Source organism: Urocitellus parryii, chromosome 8, assembly GCF_045843805.1.
Source record: "Urocitellus parryii isolate mUroPar1 chromosome 8, mUroPar1.hap1, whole genome shotgun sequence".
Taxonomy (NCBI): Eukaryota; Metazoa; Chordata; class Mammalia; order Rodentia; family Sciuridae; genus Urocitellus; species Urocitellus parryii.
In genome coordinates, this window is record NC_135538.1 from 83,910,460 (window position 1) to 83,930,373 (window position 19,914).

General features: G+C 39.0%; 1 protein-coding gene across 6 annotated transcripts in view; it reads right to left on the bottom strand.

Moving 5' to 3' along the window:
- Nucleotides 1-19,914, bottom strand: part of Kcnq5 (potassium voltage-gated channel subfamily Q member 5) — a 535,459-nt gene that overhangs the window by 43,590 nt on the left and 471,955 nt on the right. For 4 of the 6 annotated variants that reach the window (XM_026391336.2, XM_026391339.2, XM_026391340.2 and 1 more), the window contains 3 exons: nt 17,726-17,752; nt 12,877-12,933; nt 9,115-9,335 (listed from right to left, as the gene is read on the bottom strand). In XM_026391336.2, coding sequence (XP_026247121.1) covers nt 9,115-9,335; nt 12,877-12,933; nt 17,726-17,752 — 305 coding nt within the window. The remainder of the gene's footprint in view (nt 1-9,114; nt 9,336-12,876; nt 12,934-17,725; nt 17,753-19,914) is intronic. The other 2 variants (XM_026391337.2, XM_026391338.2) reach the window with 2 other exon arrangements.

Sequence of the window (19,914 nt, forward strand, 5' to 3'; positions counted from 1 at the left end):
AGTGTGCCTTTGAAGGAAATAATTTGAGACAGATGAATGAAAAATCACCATGCCGCTGAAAAGTGCCTCTCCTAAATATGGGCTAGATTCTGTGATTGTGTAATGGTTAACTTTGTGCTTATTTTGTGCAAATTTCATAGGTCACCCACAGGTTATTTCTGAAAAGTATGAAGTTTGAGGTGTGAGGAAGGTGCCTTTTGTTCTCCCCAGTGCAAATCAATACTGCAGCTGAGGTGGGGTCCGGGCAGTAAAATTTGTAACAACACGTTCCTTGAGGTGGAGTTGTATTTACTCACTGCCCTCTAAGTGTCTAGGAAAATGCTATCCCTGAGCAGCATTTCGTAAGTACTTCTGATTTGGATTGAAATCTGCAAATAAAGGGCTTATTCAAATTTTATGAGTGGTTCACTGTGGATCTCATACACCTACCTCAGTGATAGATGGGACACACTTTCACACTTCTCAGAATATTGTGGCTTAACACTAATACAGGAAAGGGAAGAAATAAAGAGGGACTAGTGAGTGGTGGGAAGCAATGGGAAGCACTTTTTTTTGTGTCAAAGTGACCTGAAACCAGGGTAATAACAGAAAATTTTTCTCCAGTATTCCTCAGTCAATCCTTCATTCCCTCTTCCATTTCTCAGTTTGGAAGGATAAGAGGAATGACTAAGGAAGTTATTTTCCACCAGATGAGAAGAGCAAGTTATAGGAACTGAGGCCTGGAAGAAAATTTCTTAGATTATCTGGTTTGATCTTAGAATGGGTGTATAAGTTCTTGACGATTGGTTTGAACGCTTCCAATCATGGAACTCATTCCATTGGTGTTGAGGTCTCTGATTGCTAGACCGTCATTATATTGCACTAAAAATTGATACCACACAGCTCTTGGTTCTGGTTCTACCCTTTGAAGTTACCCAGAATTACCTTTAGCCTCTTGATGTATTTGAAAGGGGGGCCATACATTGTTCAAGAAACAGTGCTGGCTTAGAAGTTAGAACACCTTGGTTTTGCAACTGAGTTTCTAGTTTCCCACTGCCTCATTTAATTTAATTTATTTATTTATATTGCACTCATCCTATGCTCAATATTTTGTTGAAATTACTTTTCAAAAGGGCAACTAATAGTCAACTATAATCATATAGCTATTATATGATCCAAGTTGAGGACCAGGAAGTGAATTGATTTTTTCCCCCGATAGAATAGAAAGGATATTGGACGTGAGGTTACAAGCTTTAATGCTTCTAGAGGGAGGCAAGGTCATGGGAATATTTGAAAGGGATGAGGGTTCCTGGAAAACAACAGGTAATGTGGACATCTGCAACTTGAGATATATAGGATTACAGGGCATTTGTGGTAGCCTCTAAGATGGTCCCCAATGATCCCCACCTTCTAGCATTTTCTCCTTGGATAGTCTCTTACACTGTATCAGGGTTGGTTGTGTGATCAACTCCATGTGGGGGGAGTGCTGGTGGAGCACTTCCAAGGTGGGGTTATAAAAGACCAGCTTCTCCCTGGGATACTCTATCCCTCACTTGGGGGAAGCCAGCTGCATGTTTTGTGAACACTCAGACAACTTACTGAGTGGCTGATGCAGTGAAGAAATGAGTCCTGCTAGCAAATGCTCAAGTGAGCTTGGAAACAGACCCTTTCTCAGCTCAGCCTTGAGATGATGGCACCTCCAGCCAGGAGCTTGAATGTAACCTCATGAGAGTTTCAGCCATAGCCACTCAGCTAAAATGCTCCTGGATTCCATACACAGAAACTCTCAGACTACAAATGTGTGTGTGTGTGTGTGTGTGTGTGTGTGTGTGTGTGTGTGTTGGGGGGATTTGTTATATAACATTAGATAACTAATACAGCATTTGGATTCATTTTAAAGCAGCAGTATGCACATGCACACATACATTTTGCTGGTAAAACAAAATAGTGAGCTCCAGTTCACAAATCTGGGTTTCTCTATAAAAGTCAAAAGGTGTGGCTTAAGGTGAAACTTGGAGGTCATTTGGGAGCTTAGCTCCTGCTATAAGGGAGGAGGTAGATTCAGTCATACTTCAAACAAGTAGCTATTTTTTTTTTTTCTGAGATAGAGTGACACTATAGAGTGGCAAGAAACACTGGGGCAGAACCTAGAGAAAAATAACAGAAGTCCTGATCAGTAACACAAGGAGCATTTGGATGAGAGCAGAAAGCTAGGAGGAACTTCAGTCCAATCAAAACAGAAAAGATTTCCCCTGTAATGAAGAGCTAGGAATAGGGCACAAAAAGTTAGGAAGGAGCAACCTGCTGTGGTCTGAGTGCTTGTGTCCCCTCACCTCACTCCACACACATTCATAGGTTGAAACCATCACCTCCAGGGCAAAGGCATTAAAAGGTGAGTTTTTGGGAGGTGAACAGGGTATGAGGGTGGAGCTCTCATGAATGGGATTAGCACCTTTAAAAAAGAGACCCACGAGGTGCCTTGCCCCTTTCAGCATGGGGAAGTGGGCCCTCACCAGATGAAAAATCTGCCAGATTATGGAGGACTTTCAGTCTCCATAATTGTGAGAAGTGTTTGCTGTTTATAAACCATCCAGTCTATGGTATGTTTGTTATAGCATCTCAAAGTGACAAAGACACAACCTTTCTCAGAAATAATAATAAACACTTAGTCTTTGGAATCTGTAACTAGAGATTGAAGAACCTGGACAGCTAAAACCACCACCAACAACAACCCAGAAACCAAACACCCATGGGCCAGAATTGAGACAATTCATTCAGGCAATGGTTTTAATGGTTTCCACTAATAACTTAGTGAAGAACTGAAAGCATGATTTAGAATCCTACTGCATACACCTAGTGGGCTTTTGCAAAGAATTATGATCCCAAGTTGAAGTCAGAGTGAAATGTGGCATGGGGATTGTCAGAATTCAGATCCAGTCATTCTCAATAAGCCCTCTTTGTCCTTATCATTAAAGAAAACCCTCAGGTTTTGTTACAAACAAAGCTGACAGGAATGAGTATGCTCCTCAGTCAGAATCTCAGACACAGAATGTGTACAAACTGTCTAACTAGAAGCCCTAATAGAATGCTGCTTGAACTATAGGGGTTCTGTCATCACAATGTAGATTCATTGTTGGGCAGTTTCAGAAAGTGCCAGGAAACAACATATAGCGAAGAAAAAAATGACAATCAAGATCTGGATGAAGTTGGGCCATCATTATGGAAAGTCAGGGAAAACATTACATGCAGTGCAGTGCTTGGCATTTTGGGGAAACATCAAAAATGTCACCTGGGAAGACTGAGAAAAGCATGAGGGAAGAAAATATCATTGGAAAACAAACATAAAAGAAGATTATAGAAGATCAAAGCCCATGTGCATTCACCAGGCACGTGAAATGTTGACGTTTTGTGATAGATGCTGCTTGGAAGAAAATATCCAGAATTTTGAGAAGTGGATGTAGGAAACTGTCAGTCCAGATACAGCAGTTGTCAAGACGATTGCGTTAAAATGCCTCCTTTTTATCAGTATCCTCAGTGACCTTAAACTGATAGTCTCAAGCAAGGGTTTTAGTAGACCAGTGGACCTGGAACCAGGTTAAAGAAGAGAGAAAATAATGAACTGACCATCTTCCAGAGGACTTGGGGGTTCTGGCACCTCACATGGTGTATTTCTACCAGTTTGCTATTTTTAGGTGAGATCTGGTGAGTTATCGTTAATGTCAAAAGGGAGAGTGACTAAGGAAAATAGATAGAGGAACCGGTGTTGCAGGGCTGCAGAGCAGGTGGGGAACAGGCATATGAGCCAGCTTTCCTTCAGTGATGGCGATGCAGACAGGAAATGGGTGTGCTGACCGCATAGGAGAAGGGATTACATGATCAAAATACTAATATTTATTTTTGTCTAGATTTTCCTTTACCTGCTGTACCCTTCTTTTAAAATTCAAGGACTTAGGCCAGTCTGTTCGTTGTCTTGTGGAAATGATGGGATGAAAGAATAAGGGGTGGGGGAAAGAAGGATTCGAAATCTGGCTTTTATGCTTTAAAATCCTAGAGATGCTTAGCACAGTGGTGCAAACCTTTTATCCCAGTGATTTGGGAAGCTGAGTGTGAGGCCAGCCTGGGTAACTTGGTGAGGCCTGGTCTCAAAATAAAAATAAAAAGGGCTGGGGGGTGGTGTATAGCTCAGTGTTGGAGAGCCCTTGGGTTCAATCCCTAGTACCAGGGATGGAGTGGGGGTGGAGAACTGGTGAGTTACATTTTTAAATCTATGTGTGAGTTATATTTTTAAATCTATGAACATTTCTGGAACTAACAGATGCTAATTACTCTAGAACTCTCAAGTTAATATCAAATTACTAAGCACTACAGAGTGGACCTATCTCAAGTTACCTCCTTGTCCTTCTCTATCCAAGTTACTGTATTCTTTAAGCGCTGTTCTGAAAGGCATTCCCACGTACAGCAGGGTCTGAAAAGTATAGCTCTCCTCGATAGCAAACTAGTCACCCAGAATCTGAAAACTTTCCCCAGCTCTACCTTAGTTTCACTCATGTAGATTTTGGCTTGCTATTTCTTACTTGCAATCTGCTACCTTCCACTTGCTCATCTGTTGACAACAGCTGTCCATCTCCCACTATTACCTTTTGCATCTTGAAACAGACCTCAGATAACCTCATCATTTGCTTCCCTGCCTGGGTAAATGGACACAGACCAGCATAGCTATTATCCTGGATCTCTTCCTAGATACCTGATCAAAACAGAGAAGGGTCAACAAAAGGCCACTTCCCCAATTTGCCTAATCTTCTATCTCTGGCATCCTTTGAAGATGATGCAGTTAAGAGGTATGGCAGCTGGAGCTGCAAGACAGTGTGGAGCAGTAGCAAGGTAAAATGGCTTGCATGAGATGGAGGATCTGGACCAACTGAAGATGGAAGAGTGAAAGGTGGGCAGGAAGGAAGGGAAGAAATGAAAGATGCTGAAGGGAAATTGATGTGACTGCCTAGAGCACAATTTACAATGTGACTGAAGGAGGGCTGTGACATTAGATGGCCTGGTGTGCACTGTGGGTCCTTTACATGAACACATGACTTAGCTTTAGGTCTCTGTTTCCTCATGCATAAAATGGGGATAATAATATCACAATTTCATAGGGGTACAGGGAGAATTAAATGAGATAACAGGGAAAAAGCATTTAGAACATGCCTGTCACAGGATTCAATCAAAGTTTTATCATTATTGTTCTTATGTACTCATGATAAAATATCATTTCTGTGCTACTTAATTTCTAAAATTACACAAAGTGACTCAAATACTTAAATATTAACTTTCTGTTTGTTATTGCAATTTTAGTTTGATATATGAACTAAAACTACCAATCATATCATATTGATCAAAATAAATTTGCTATGGTAATATCACATCAGCCCTTAAAGTTAACTTTCTTCTTTTGCCATTTGTCCATTTCTGGTTTCCATCATCTGCCTGCTACTTTCTACTTCTCTGATACACATGAGTGTGGAATATTAGGAGATAACTGTGTCCTTTTAAAGTGTAACATAGTAATCTCATTGAAAGTTACAACAAACAAAGAAAAGCAACATGGATATCTAATAAGCTTTTGAAAGAGCCATTAAATTACAAAATACTGCTATCTGTGGTAAAGAGCATCAGATTTAGTGGGCATTATTATATTTATAGATTAACTCTGAATTTGTTTGCTTTTCCTTTATAGTATTTTTTTGGTTATAGGCCCATTACTTTTGAAATATAGCTTTGGTTATTAATTTACAGGCTAAACTGAATTTCCATTATTCTTTCTTTTATTCATTCAATCTCCTTGAGCATGCTAATGGGCAATGAAATGCCTAAAAATATATAAAGAAAAGAGAGAAGTAGAAGAAAAGAACTGCAGAACTGAATGAACTAAAGGACCTAGAATAACTGGGAGTTGACTGTAGTGTTCTGTATTATTTTCTAAGGGGAGTAAGTGGATTTTAGAACTACTTAAAGCCTGAAGAGGCACTAAAAATAAAAATGTATAATGTGAAATCTACGTTTACTCGATAGCTACTTTAGTTTTTTTTCTTTTGTCTAAAAAAGGATTTCCAATGTTCTAAGACTCAATATCATGCTAATCAGAGGTAATGATTTTGGACTACTGGCTTAAATGAGCAGTCAGAAGCCACCATCTCCTGCAGGTGGACAGCCAGAAGGTACTTCGGCAGATCAGTAGTCAGTCCTCTCATTACTTGAGGAGTTCAGAATCCATCGAGATGGGCATCAGCCAGCGAACAGTAATTCCTTTCCAACAGAACAGAACTGCACTTGTATGAAATGATCTAGGAAGTGGGTGACAGGAGGCCTCTCCAACTTGTGAAATGGTAGAGACAAGACATCTGTTTTTATGTCTCACCTCTGAGACATCTTTGCAGATACTGGGAATACTGTGATGGATAGTGCTGACTCTATCAAGTCTTTGAAATTCTTTTTCCCTCTGGCCAAACAGTACTAGAATTCATTTTTCCATGCTTAGAATCCATATTCTATAATTTTTATGTTTGAATATGCTCGGCCAACTGTAAGGATGTCACAGCAAGGAGCTGAATGTTTGCTGAAGCCGACTTTAGAATACAGACCCATTGTAATGTATAATTAATGTGTTTCTAGTACATTGTGAACCCAGGGTCAGGGATGAAGATATGAATGCACCTCAGTTTACCAGGGACACTGTGATGTGGGGAGCAGGAGCTCTGTCACAGGAGGCACTGTGACCCCCTTCCCCAATTCATGTGATGAAATCCTAATCCCCAGCACCTCATAATGATCCTGCATTTGAAGATAGAATATTTAAAAAGGTAATGAAGTTAAAATGAATTATTATGGTGGACCTGAATCCAATATGCTTGGTATTCTTCTAAGAAGAAGAAATATGGACACAGACAGGAAAAAGGGGAAGACTGAGGATACAGAGAGAAGGTGACCATCTGAAAGTCAAGAAGAGAGCCTTTAGATGGGACCATTCTTCCAACACTTTGATCTTGGGCTTTTAGCTCCTAGACTGTGAGAAAATGAATTTCTGTTCTTTAAACAACCACATCTGTAGTGCTTTGTTACAAAAGTCCAAGCAAACTCATACAAACTGTATTCGTAAAAGAACATGTCAAAAACTCATCTGACAATCCATGACTGCACTCAGCGCATGCTGATCCCCACCTCTACCACATGGGAGAAAATCAGCTTAAGGACGGGGGTTTGTGAGTATTGGTTGGTCCCAGGGCCCTAGAGTACAGCAGGGTGAGAGGGCAGTGTGTGCAAGGAAGAATTATTTTTTAACAATAACAACAAAAAATAATTTTGCTTTCTTATTACAAAAGATTTACATGTTCATTGTAGGAATATTAGGAGATATAGATGAAGAAAATGAATAAATGGTATATAACTAGGATCTCACCTCTTTAAGATTAGTATTCATATATTGTTGTCTTTCCAGACTTTTCCCTGTAAACACACAAATCTATATGTACAATGCACACCTATATATAAGCAAAAATGGAATAATTCATTTCTCATATCTGATATTATTACATTCTATCAATTATATTCTAGAAGTAGAGTTGGGGAGCGGGATGGGTCTAGGCTCAGACATTTGTAAAGTCTTTAATATATTTTGCTGAATTACCTTCAGAAAGGATGAACACATTTATAGTCAGTGAATCTATTTCGAGTGCAGCATAAAGCCTTGTCACCAGTAACTCCATACTCAGCTGCTAAAGGGCTTTTAGCCAAATTCCAAGGAAGGAAAGTGTAGAAACTAGAGGACACTGAAAATCTCTGCCACCAGTGACTCAGGGAATTCCAAGTGGCTTGATGGAGGAGTGTCCAGTGTTGAAGGAGGAGGCATTTCCCACCTTAGCAAAGCAACAGGTGGAGGCGCAGCGTGGCAGGATCAGCATGTACAGAAGTTGAGGTGGGAGCCACAAGCTCTGCCAGGAGGGACCACATCAGGTCAGCAGCTAGGGGTCTGGAGAGTATAACCCTTGTGGGGTTGTGGAGAATGGAAAAGTGTGAAGAGGGGACTTGCATCACTCACTTGAGGGTGGAAGCATATCCCCAAAGATCTCTGGGTAAACTGGATGGAGCCCTGGGCTGAGGTTCCAGGGATTTCACTGCAGGGAGCCTGAGGTCACTGTTGATTATGACCCTTGGTTGTTAATTTTATCCCTTGAGCCTTCAGGGCCTGGGAAAATACAGGTTATTCTAGGGAACGAGAACAGAAGGACTGATAGCCTTTGCATTTTTTATGCATTAATGGCAGATGCTATTTGATTTTGGTTCTTTGCCCAGTATAAGAGATCCCAGAGGGCACACTTAAAAGGGAAAACAAGCTAATCTTTAAATGAAAAATAAATGTTTTGTTTCATAAACATGAAAATGATGTGGCACTCAATAAAGTGTGTTAGCAAGTAAACGTCTGCCCCGTAATATGATAAATAAAGTAGGTTAATTACGCTTGAGAGAAGAACTTGACTTTTACTTATCATTGGGAGATTTAAGAACTTTTCAGCAGGAATTTTTCTGAGGAAGAGAGGCAGTGGTCTGACCTGTGGTAGACGGAGAATGTGAGGGTGAGGAAGGGGAAGAGCACCCTCTTCATTGACTAGAAAGTCGTTGTCACACTCTGCTTATGTCTCAGGATATTCAGAGCACCAGGTTGTCCGTAAGTCTTTGCTGGTCAGACTTAATATATGTCAGAAAGATAGCCACGCTGATCTCACAATAAATAGATTGTAGATATGAGTGAAAAATTAATACAATCTTTTTTGGTTTTTGTTGTTGGTGGTATTGGGGGTGGAACCTGGGGCCTCTGCCTATGCTAAGCTCTACCACTGCACTACAGATCTGTCCAGTGGCTTCTTTGAAATTCGAATTTAGCTGCCAAAGTCGTTTCCAAAAGTTAACTTATGTTCTGTACGCTTGCCCAAGGCAATGAATAAATTTCCAACAAAACAAACAAGCAATTTCTTTCTCTGGAGTGTTTCCTTCTATCTTCAAGTGGTACCATGGAGAATTAATTACTTCATAATCTCACTCACTATAGCCTATCAAAATTAAAAATGGTCATGGAAAAGCAGAGCTTACCATCTATCACTGGTTTTGGCTGAGAACTTTTGAGGCGTAGCGAGGGCCGGAAGCGGGTGCGGTCATTGAAGCTCCAGCTCTTCTGCACTTTGGTGGGGCTGCCCTCGGCTGTGATGTCGGTGCTTGGGGACCTCCTGTCACCTACTGAAGCTTGTCTGCTCTTAATACTCTGGCCCCTCGGGCTAGCCATGCGCACTCGCTCCTTAAAACTTAGCTTCTGACTGTGGAGAACAGAGGCATGATTATTCCATTTCAAGCAATTTCTTTAATCTCACTTGGGTACATAATTGGATGAAATTGTATATGGTCATGTATTTCTATAGATAAAGTGTTTTCAGCAAGTAGGAACACAGAAATGTATTTTATCCTTATTGAAAATTTGAGCTTCATTTAATATGTTTGCATTTACGTGAGATCAGTCTCATTCCACAGGCATACACACCCTTCTTGGATTCGTCATGGAAATTACTGCGATCAGGTACATTTTGTACACACTTACACTGGAGATAAACAAGAACTGGTTTGGAATTCACTTTAAAAACTGTCAGGTGATTTTAGCGTTAGCCTCAACTTTTAAATTAAAAAGAGTTTCATTTATTTTTGTTTGAGAGCATATCTCTTTGTAATTTCTAAAGGAAAACAGGGATGACAGTTACATATATACCTACATTCAGCATGCATTTTTTTATTCCAGGCAAGATTATGATATCCATACATTCATGCAATCTCATAGCAGTTGGTAGCACTGCATTCACAATACTAAACATACAACACTTAACATTACATTTCTTTTATGCTTACATTCATTCGTGTGAGACAAAAAACACAAAGATAGGACAGCCTCAACATATAATGAATGAGATGACTGATTAACAGAATGAGATGTCATGTTCACTAACACAATTTCCTGCTATTAAACAGGCTATTGATTTGCTGTGGCAGCTACTGGTAAATTATATTTGTTCAAACATTCAGTTCTCTGGTCCTGGCCAGGATTAAATTGTTGTGGATGGTTCAAGGAAGCATCAACAACAACAAAATCCCAAATGCATCTTCACACATTCCTAATCAAGAGATGTGGTGTGATGTGCCGGTAAAGGTAAGGTTGAACCAAAGAGACATGAGTTTTGGAATCTCACCTCTGACATAGAGATGAAAACAGCAACATAACTAAAGGATTTTTGTGGGAATCAAATGAACTGGAGGAAGTATGCTTCCATTTTGTTTGTTTTTTTTTTTGCTTCTTTAAGTAACTGTGCTAGTTATTAGCAGGCAAAACACTGTTATCAATGGGAGAGGCCCAGGATTCAGCAGGGACTGAAGAAATAATGGGGCAATGGGTCTATGGGGGAGTCACCCAGAGCAGCTCTTCTAAGTCATGCTGCAGCCCTTGTGGGAGATGAAGGCAGTGTTCTCATGGATAAGGATTATCTGAGACGAAGTGGAGGCCTTGTCTTTTCCACTTACCGCAGTGTCCACTGTCCCCAACTGCAGCATGCCAACAGCAAATGTGTTTAGTGGATATGTGTTTTATAGCTAACAAGAAACAGTAACATTTATTTTTCCATGCCTAGTTGCTTAACAAATGATATTCTAAAAATGCACCGCATTTTATGTGTGTTTACATGGAAACAAATCATTTCATGAACTGGGGTGGTCAGAGAGTTCTGGTAACAATAAACGAGTTGACCATGCAACTGACAGCTCCCTCTGAAATGCAGACACAGCAAAGTCTAGCATGACTAGCTGAAGGCACATGCAGAGAACAGGCTGGGCAGTTTTGTGATGAGGTCAGGTGAGTTCAAGAGTTCTTTACGACAGTACCATCAGTCGGAAGGTTTATCTGTACTTGACAAATGTGTGATTAAATGGTAGATTACATTAAACAAGAGCAACAATAACATCATAAAACTGCATCTTTTTATTCTCAGACTAGTTTCTCTGTGTCATCCCAAAACCTTCAATTATTTAAACAAATCCATCAAAGGGATAGTGCCCCAAAGGCCTACTTTTCTTAATTTTTTTTAATAGTAAAATTTCAGATTTCTTCTTGATTTCAACACACCTGCTCCATAATTTAAATTTATGATGATCTGGTTCAGGGACCATATGCTCCTATCTGCAACTTTATTTAGATTAGTGAAGGAAAAGCAGATGTAGCTATCAATACAGGAGTCCTCACCATAGTTGATCTTATCTTTTCTGGAACCAACAGAGGCTAATTCCTATATAAGGTTGGGTTCAGTAAATATTAAATTATTTTCTCAAACTTTCAAGATATCTCTTTCCTATGCCAACTAAATGAACAAGATACTAGTAAAAGTCATGCAACTATTTAATGTGAGCCTCATTTTGTTAGTTTTAAAGCATTTCAATTTCTAAAAATGTTAAAGGAAAATCCTAAAATGAAAGTACCAACATCCAATCCACCATGGTGTATTTACAATAACAAAATATTTAAAAATTGCTCCAATAAAATATATTAAAAAACTGTCCCTAAGAAACACTCGGGGATTGTCTCTATGGATTCATGGAAAGTGGGAACAATGTTCTCTGAATCTTAATGTAAAGTTCCATTCAAATCATTTAAAGTTGGTATAAATAAATTCTGGTTGCCATTTCCTTTTTTACTTCTAAACTACATGAATATTTGCTTAAATCTAATATTTTAGAAAATTTCAAGAACCGTTTTAAAATAAACTCAATATATTGCTCAATAAATTGGAGAAAATGTAATGTTTTACTTTCTCTTTTGTCAGAATTGTCTGAAAGGTAAAAATAAGACCCTAACCCAGAACTTTTTAACTAGGCATTCATTTTCCCCCACAAGACAAAGATCTGTTCTTGTGTTCTCTCACAAAAAGCCCACTTTTATTAGTTGTTCTGCTTCATTTCCCCTTTGGAAATCAACACAGCATTTTGATTTGATGACAAACTGATTAAGTAGCTGTTATTGAAAACACACATTGATTAAAAATATAGACTCTTAATGGGTACATTAAAGTTTCCATTATTTTCCGTTTTCTTGTGACATTTAGAAGCATCATTTTTGAGGAAGATTTATGTAACTGTATTTTTAGGAAGAATGCCAAGGATGATCCCCAGGAGACCAACAAGTAGGTCTCTTTGGAGAAAGTAACCAAAAGGTCACCATGGTCATTGATTGGACCATCTTAGTATATAATCCCACATTCCCAGCTGAAGACCATGCTCAGGGGAGCCTGCACAACTGCTCTGGAAGGGAATTTTTCCCTCTAGAACCAGATGTACAAGTTATTCAAATAGCCCCAGCATGCAGTGAACTACCGGATGCTCCCTGCCAGGGAACTGTGTGGCATCATACCCCACAGTAATCCTCTGGGACTCAGAATGCTGTAGTTATTGTTATACTTAATTAGGGTTTTAGCCCTTCATAGGATAAGCATTCTACAATTTCTCGCCTCAGGCACAAGATGGCAACTAAGCCATAACAATTCAAGGCGTGCAGCAGCTCAGCAGTAGTCCAACCACAAGGAGGCGCCAAGGGGCTGACTGCCAGTACTATGCGGGACCCTGCTTATTTGTCCCAGTGGTGGAGAGTATCAAAGCAGGCAACAGGCAACAAGGAAAATTACAAGCGGGCTGAAAAATCTCATTCAAGAAGTCCCTAGGAGTAGTGAGTCTGTGAACAGGGCTCAGGTGGGGTGGCGGTGTAGCCTGGTCATGCACCTGAGGTTAGTTGGCATTCTCAAATCTCATGTCAATAGCTGGGATGCTGGGTACCTCTGCTTCCGTGAAGTGTACATTCTGAAGAGCTTCTGCTTATTACTACAGAACTTACTAGGAGTGAGGGAAATAGAGCAGCACATTACTAAGCATTTTACCACCAGGGAAGTGCTTAGGGATTTTTTTTCTTTCTTTTTCTAAAAACAAAGCCACTTGGCTTTATTGCGTTTTATATATAAATACATAAACTACTTAAGCAGTAAATACTATGTACTTTAATTGTGCTGCTTGAAATATATTCAATGCTTTTAATTGTTAGGTTGAAATAATTAGGTTTGAAATAGGCAATATAAATGATGGTAGTCTATGTGTTAGCATCTGTTTCATTAGAAAAGAAGAACACAGATAATTTAGAATATAGCAACCCCCCTAGTAAATATCAAACAACATAGTATAAATGATTGAGGAATAAAATACTTCAGAAATTTTAAGAATAAATATTTATAGAAATCAATGAGGTAGATAACATTAATTGCTTTGAAATGTAAAAAAAACCAGATTTTGATTTCTGCAAAATGCCTGCAGTTAAAGATAATATAAGTAACCAACTGTCAAATAACTACATGAACAAAAACAAGAAAAGAGTCTAGGTTGCTAGTTTGAAAAAAAATTTTTTATTTTAAATCCTATGATGTTTTTAAAAAGGGAATTAATTCCTTTCGGTGAAGTGTACATTATAATATACACTATTGTACATTATAATGTACAATAAATGTGAACAGAAGGAGAGATGGTGTTGAGAAGATTTTTGTTTTAAACAATTGAACATTTTCCCAATAATGACTCAAGCTGACAATGCTGGAAAAAATAAAGTCCAGTTTTATAGAGCTTAGTTTAACAAAACATGCAGATCATTCATTGCACACGTAAGAAAGAAAATGTAAATAATGGAAAATAAATGCAGAAAATAAATGCAGGAGATGTGTAAGAATTTCTTCCAAAAGTGTTCTAGAGTTCTATCCCAGGAGCCACACACAGTCTCAGAACCCAATAAAACAACCATGCTGGAGCTGTTTGGACAAAGCACTCAGTGGACTATAGCACAAGATTTTCATGTAATGAAAGAATGTTATTTGTGCCTTAACTTTTAAGACATACATCTTTATAAGTCTCACAAGTACCTGTGAAAGCAGTTTATATAGTGTGCTGTCTGAGAAGTCTGAGGGGGTTCTAGTGTTGCTCTGAAAACAGCTGCTAAGGAAGACAGTGTAACTATGAAGCTGGCACCCGCCCAACCATTAGTGACTAAGCAGACAGGGTACATGGAGGCAGAGGATGGCAGGTAATCCCTCACATCTCAGATGGCATGATTTGTTCTTGTAGCATTAAAAACCCAGGTAAGAAGAGGTAAAAGCCTTCTGTTACCATGTGATGCAACTCACTGACCATTATCTGATGGCCTGGTCAAGGAGGAAAAAATATAGGACCTCAAGGTGAGAATCCTAGACTAAAGTGGCCAGAGAGGCTCACAGGTAAATTCCATTCTCTGAAAATGTCAATTTATACCATATAGAGAAAAACTGTTCCACTTAAAAAAATGGGTTGGAAAGATTATTAATGAGATGATTAATTTGAATAAAATCAATAAACACATTTGCCATCTCATTATGAGATTAAAACTATTTTCATGGGAAGAAAAATAAGTACTAAAATGATGCTCAAGAAATTGTTTTCATGGTTGAAATGGAGGAAGAAGACAGCAGGGTCAGCTGAGACTAACAGTAATTTGTATCCAACCCTGTACCGAAGAGAGCTAAAAAACATTATTTTAACTATTGCTCAGTTGAGCTATATTTAAAAAGCTTTTCTTGGGACGATGGTTTGTATTTTTTTGAAAATTTTGGATCTGTCATAAACAATATGACACTGTTTCTTAGCCTGAGATAATCACAGATGAATTTTGTTTAACTTCCTAACTTCCGTGTAGAAAGACATTTTTTTTTAAAATCAGGAACACTCCAAAGCAGGGAATATAATTAAGTAAGGGTTATGTGAATGTGTTTGACCTCCATCCATTCTGCAGAGAGAAGAGCTTCTCTGTGGATGGCCCTGTCTACAGTGCTGGCTGTGAGTGTCAGGTGCTGGGGAGATTCCAGGAAAAGGAAAGGCTGGGCAGATTCCATGATCTGAGATATTTGAAAGTTCCTACTTGGGCTGAAACTTGTCTATTCTCTTTACCTGAATCACTATCAATAACCCAAGGGCCCCCAAGCACAGTAACAGAACTTTGCAATTGGGTGGTGCTAATTGGTTCATTTGAAATGGGTCAAGCACTAATTATCAGTATTCTGGATCCAGAGCTGCTCTTCTCTAAGGGAGAACTCTCATTATAAATGCATTTTCCTTTATGCTTATTTTGCTTGGATAAGGACAAATGTGTTATTTTCTAAGATGGTGTTATGGCTAATGTCATTACAATAGTTTTTCTGCATTCATTATGCAGCATTATAAATTCCATTGCCTGTGGAGCACAAGGTGAAAGCTAAGGCAATATTAAAATGGGAGTTTCAATATGTACAAATTTTATGTGTCAATTAAAAAAATGAGAGCCTTTAGCTTATTTCATTCAGATTATTTCAATGTTTTTAATTGATCATCTTCTCTCTTTTTTAAAATATTTCTCATTTTCCATTTCTGTTTGTGTTTTCTCTCCTCATATGAGGTCAGTGACATTATATTACTCTATCCAAGAATTATTAATTGAGCACATTCTCTGTATAACTTTACACAGATGGTGCAACAGATAGTTGGAGGTAGGAGACCTAAATGTATGAAGAATGAAGCATGGAGTAAGGTATCCAGGCTAAGTAGTGGTATGAGATTTGTTTTGAGGTAGTTTTGCCAGGTGTCCAATGACTGCAGGGAAGTAAGAAATTTTCTAAGTCATAAACTCAGTTCTGTGGTGCAGTACATATTCAAACTCATGGGTGAGTTATCTTTGACAACCTCAGTCCCAAACAAGAAGAATACATTTAATTAGATACATGTGAAATTTATAAAATTTGATTGGTAGTCTTTTTGCATTGCTGATGAGGAGACTCATGTTTGGAGTAGTGAGCAGAAGCTCAATAGTGACACTTTTATCTTATCTTTTCTTTGATGTCTTGGAAAGCTTGTGGGCTAGAAGTGACCCCCACCAAGCCCTGCCCATGGAGGTCACACTCATTCACTCACCTCTACAGGATTTATAAACTTCCCCTTTGGTTGTCAACAACTCTGTTTTGGAGGATGAAAGCAAGATAGGTGATCTTACTCTCAAATAGTGCTGTAATTCATGCCAAAGGTGGTCGCTGCCCTTAGAATCTGGAGACAAATCACCCTTGGAGATAATTTGTAAGTAGATAACTCCAAAGACAAGGTAAGTTTAAAAAATATTACCAGAGAGGCTAAAATGGCTTATAGTGGCCATGATTTGTTTTGTATATTTTTTTTCCAAGTAAATTTGTCACAATAGAAGAATGGAAAGGTCTGCACAGAAACTGGAAAAAGGGCAAATGATTAGAATTTTTCTGTTGGTCCCTTCCAGTGTTTGTATAAAGAGAGTTTTGAGACTGATGACTAGAACTCTCCCTGGTTAGAAATATTTCTAAGGTGGAAGAGAACAACTCTTTAGGCAGTTAACATTTTCTGGAAGTATCACTTGGGAACACTCAATGTCCCTTTCTCTAACTCTGTGGCTATCAAGAGAGGATCCTTAAAGCCATCCCTGTACAGGCCCATGTACCCCAAAGGAATGCTCGATGTTGTGTGTCCTACCCTATCTGTCTCCTGTCATAGATGCATGCATTCATGTCTTGGTTTAAAAATCTTTTTAAGTGCTAATGTTGAAATGAAAGCCTATAGCCTTATTATCCCAAGTGAACTTTCTAAACTAATTTAAATATTGCACAACTATTTTATAATTAATGTCATTATTATAACAATACAAGGCTAAAGAAACAATCCTTGGATTTACAGTGACTCCCACCTAGAAGCCAACTCCAGGTGTGTGTGGGGGAGATGCTTTTGCTTCCTGTTTCTTGAAACAAGTGGCAATGATAGGAAGAAAACTGTACCCCTTCCTCCCTCCCGGGCACTTGTTTAGACTCTGCCACTCCGTACACCATCAGTTTGGGGGTCCACTGGCTCTGTCCTTCAGGGCTTTGCTCCTAAATCTAGACCCTTCCTGGTATTCATTAAAACAAATAAAAATGTTCTCTTTTATCTTCTACTCCCTCTAGGTCTAATTCCATTCAGGCACTTCCTTCCAGAGCACACACACAAAAATGAACATGAATTATTTGGGGAAGTTTTGGAGGGCTGTCTTCTTCCTGAAGGATGGAGAGGGTTCTTCTTTTGAATTATAAAACCCGAGTAAACCTCACTGCTGAATGCTCTGGGGATATCCTAGAGAAATGGTTCTCACCTCTAGCCAAAAAATAACAAAATAAAAAATTTTCACATCCCAAGAAGGACTCTAATGAAGAAAAGTGTATCCTAGACTGTTTTCTGAGCCCATAGCAATCAGAATTTTTTCTTTTCTTAACTATCTAGATTACTGTATTTGAATACTTGGATAAGACTGGGAAGATGGTAGCAAGGAGCAATCAAAGACCATAATCCTCTCCACACCCAATGTTCTATGTCCTGCAGATTGTTAAAAGCAGTGAGTGAGTTAGGGAAAGATGCTTCGGCTCCCAAAGGGAGAACAATCAATAAAACCCAGCAAACTTTGCAGGCAATCTTGTGAAAGGTCACTTTTAATCATCTTGAATTTGTTGATCGATTTTACTCATGAGACACATTTAAAACATCTGTTAGGCATCAGATTTATAAACAAACATGTAGCAAAAGAGAAATCACAAACCTGCTTGATGCTTCCCCTTGTTCTTTCCTTCAGGTGCGTGCAGACAGAAGAGAAATGATGATAAACCGGTGAATACATTTACAGCACTTGATAATGGCCAAATTGGAGACTGGAGAATCAAGTACTTTAAGTAGCCCTTTTCAAGTACAAGCCACAAAGGCATTCGCTTATAATAAATATACTCAACTTTCCAACATATGTTCTTTGTGGTACAGATCTGAGATAGCACATTTACTTAGCAAATCCAATACTGCCCACATATAGCCCAAAGCTCTTCATTAACCAAGGTTATTCATGGGTAAGAAAAAGTGGTTCTGATCTGACTGGCATTAGAAGGTTGCAAGTTACAAAGGAGCTCCAGTCTCTGTGCCTTAGGGAGACGTTTGAGTTCTAAATTTGGATTCATTAATCAGTAACTGTGGCCTTTTACTTCAGCCACTTGTTGAGGTAGATTTTTTTTTCTCTAGTATAAAATATGAATTTGCTTGGAATAAATAAGATACATAAAAAACGTATTAGAGTGTCAGGCATGGTGGCACACACCTGTAATCCCAGCAGCTCAGGAGGCTGAGGCAGGAGGATCGTGAGATCAAAGCCAGCCTCAGCAAAAGTGAGGCACTAAGCAACCAGTGAGACCCTGTCTTCTAAAATAAAATACAAAAAGGGCTGGGGATGTGGCTCAGTGATTGAGTGCCCTTGAGTTCTATTCCCAGTTCCACAAAACAAAACAACAAAACAAAACAAAACATTAGAACTCTTTTAGTCTACTGTTGAGTAGCATTTTTAATAATTCATGGGAGCAAATTCAGGTCTAGGCAGCACGGTGCAGAGTCACCATTCCTAGCAAATGGAGCCTTGGGCCTCTGGTAGGCACCTCTCTTCCCTGGGGGTCTTCGCATTTGTCATGACTGAATGGGAAGGCCTTATGTTAGAATCTAACTTCTGACTTCTTAAGGAAACTTGTGGCATCCCTAGAGTTTGATAATTCCTTACAGCTTCATAGAATATGTCTGACTCATCCTCCAAAATAGCACATTTACCCACGTTTCACCCTTTGCATAGCTTTTGCTCACTCTGAGAAGAAAAATCAAGGCAAACCTTTCCTTCTATAAATCCTTCTGTCTGAACAACACTTTGAAGTAGCATCTCAGATCTCTAAGGTGTACATAAGAGACATCCAGGCCAGAAAAAGAGAGAGTAGGAAACTGCTGGTTTGCACCCCTGGCAGAATTGAGTGGGTGCGGCATGTCCCCGCTGCCTGCCTCTCTCCCTGACACCTCTGTTTCTTAGACTCTTTCATCCTACTCCTTGGGAGGAGCTTGTGGAGTCACAACGTCCCACTGTATTTCTAAAACTGTGGGGAAGCAGAGCATGGGGCTGCTGATTTTCAGTGATAACTGCCATTGCTGCTGCTGCTGGTGATGATGATGTTAGTAATGTGTTCTTTCCCCTGACTTCTCATTTAAAATTGCAGCCCCTGATACTCCCTAAATTCCTTATTTTTCTTTCTTCCTTAGCACTTTTTGTTATCTAACATGTTTTGTATTTTACTTTTAAAATTTATTTCCAGTATCCATTGCATATAGACTTCCTAAGCCCTGAGGTTCAATCATGTTTGTTTTTCTCTCCGACTCCCCAGTGCCTAGAACAGTGCCTGGAACCCAATAGGTATTCAGGGAATGCTTGTTGAATGGATACATAGAAATACTATGTTTCTCTCCAGAAGTTCTTAGCTGCTGATAAAGGAAGGGCACTATAGAAATAACAAAAGCTTTGCTGTTTTTCTTACAACATTACTCTGCATTCAACAAGCCAGCTAATTATAAATGTAAAAATATCCCTCTAAGTCATTGTAAATTATTCTTCTCAATAACCTAGAAGCCTGACTAGGTTTTCTTTCTAAAGCAAAGGTTCTGAATACATTAAAATTGTGGGCAAGCTTTTGACTTTTTTTGTGCAATGAATATTATTCTTGGGGAGTAGCCCTTAAATTCCATCACAACACCAATTGAAAGAACAACAATAACATCAATAGCGAGAACCATGAGAACAAGGAAGTATCACTGGAAAGAGAGATGTTCAGATACCCAGGTTTCTATAAACTGCACTAGAGACTGCTGGAATTCAGGACATATAAATGCTCTTCAGTAAATGGGGTTGAGATTCAGAGGCCAATGAGGTTGCAGGGA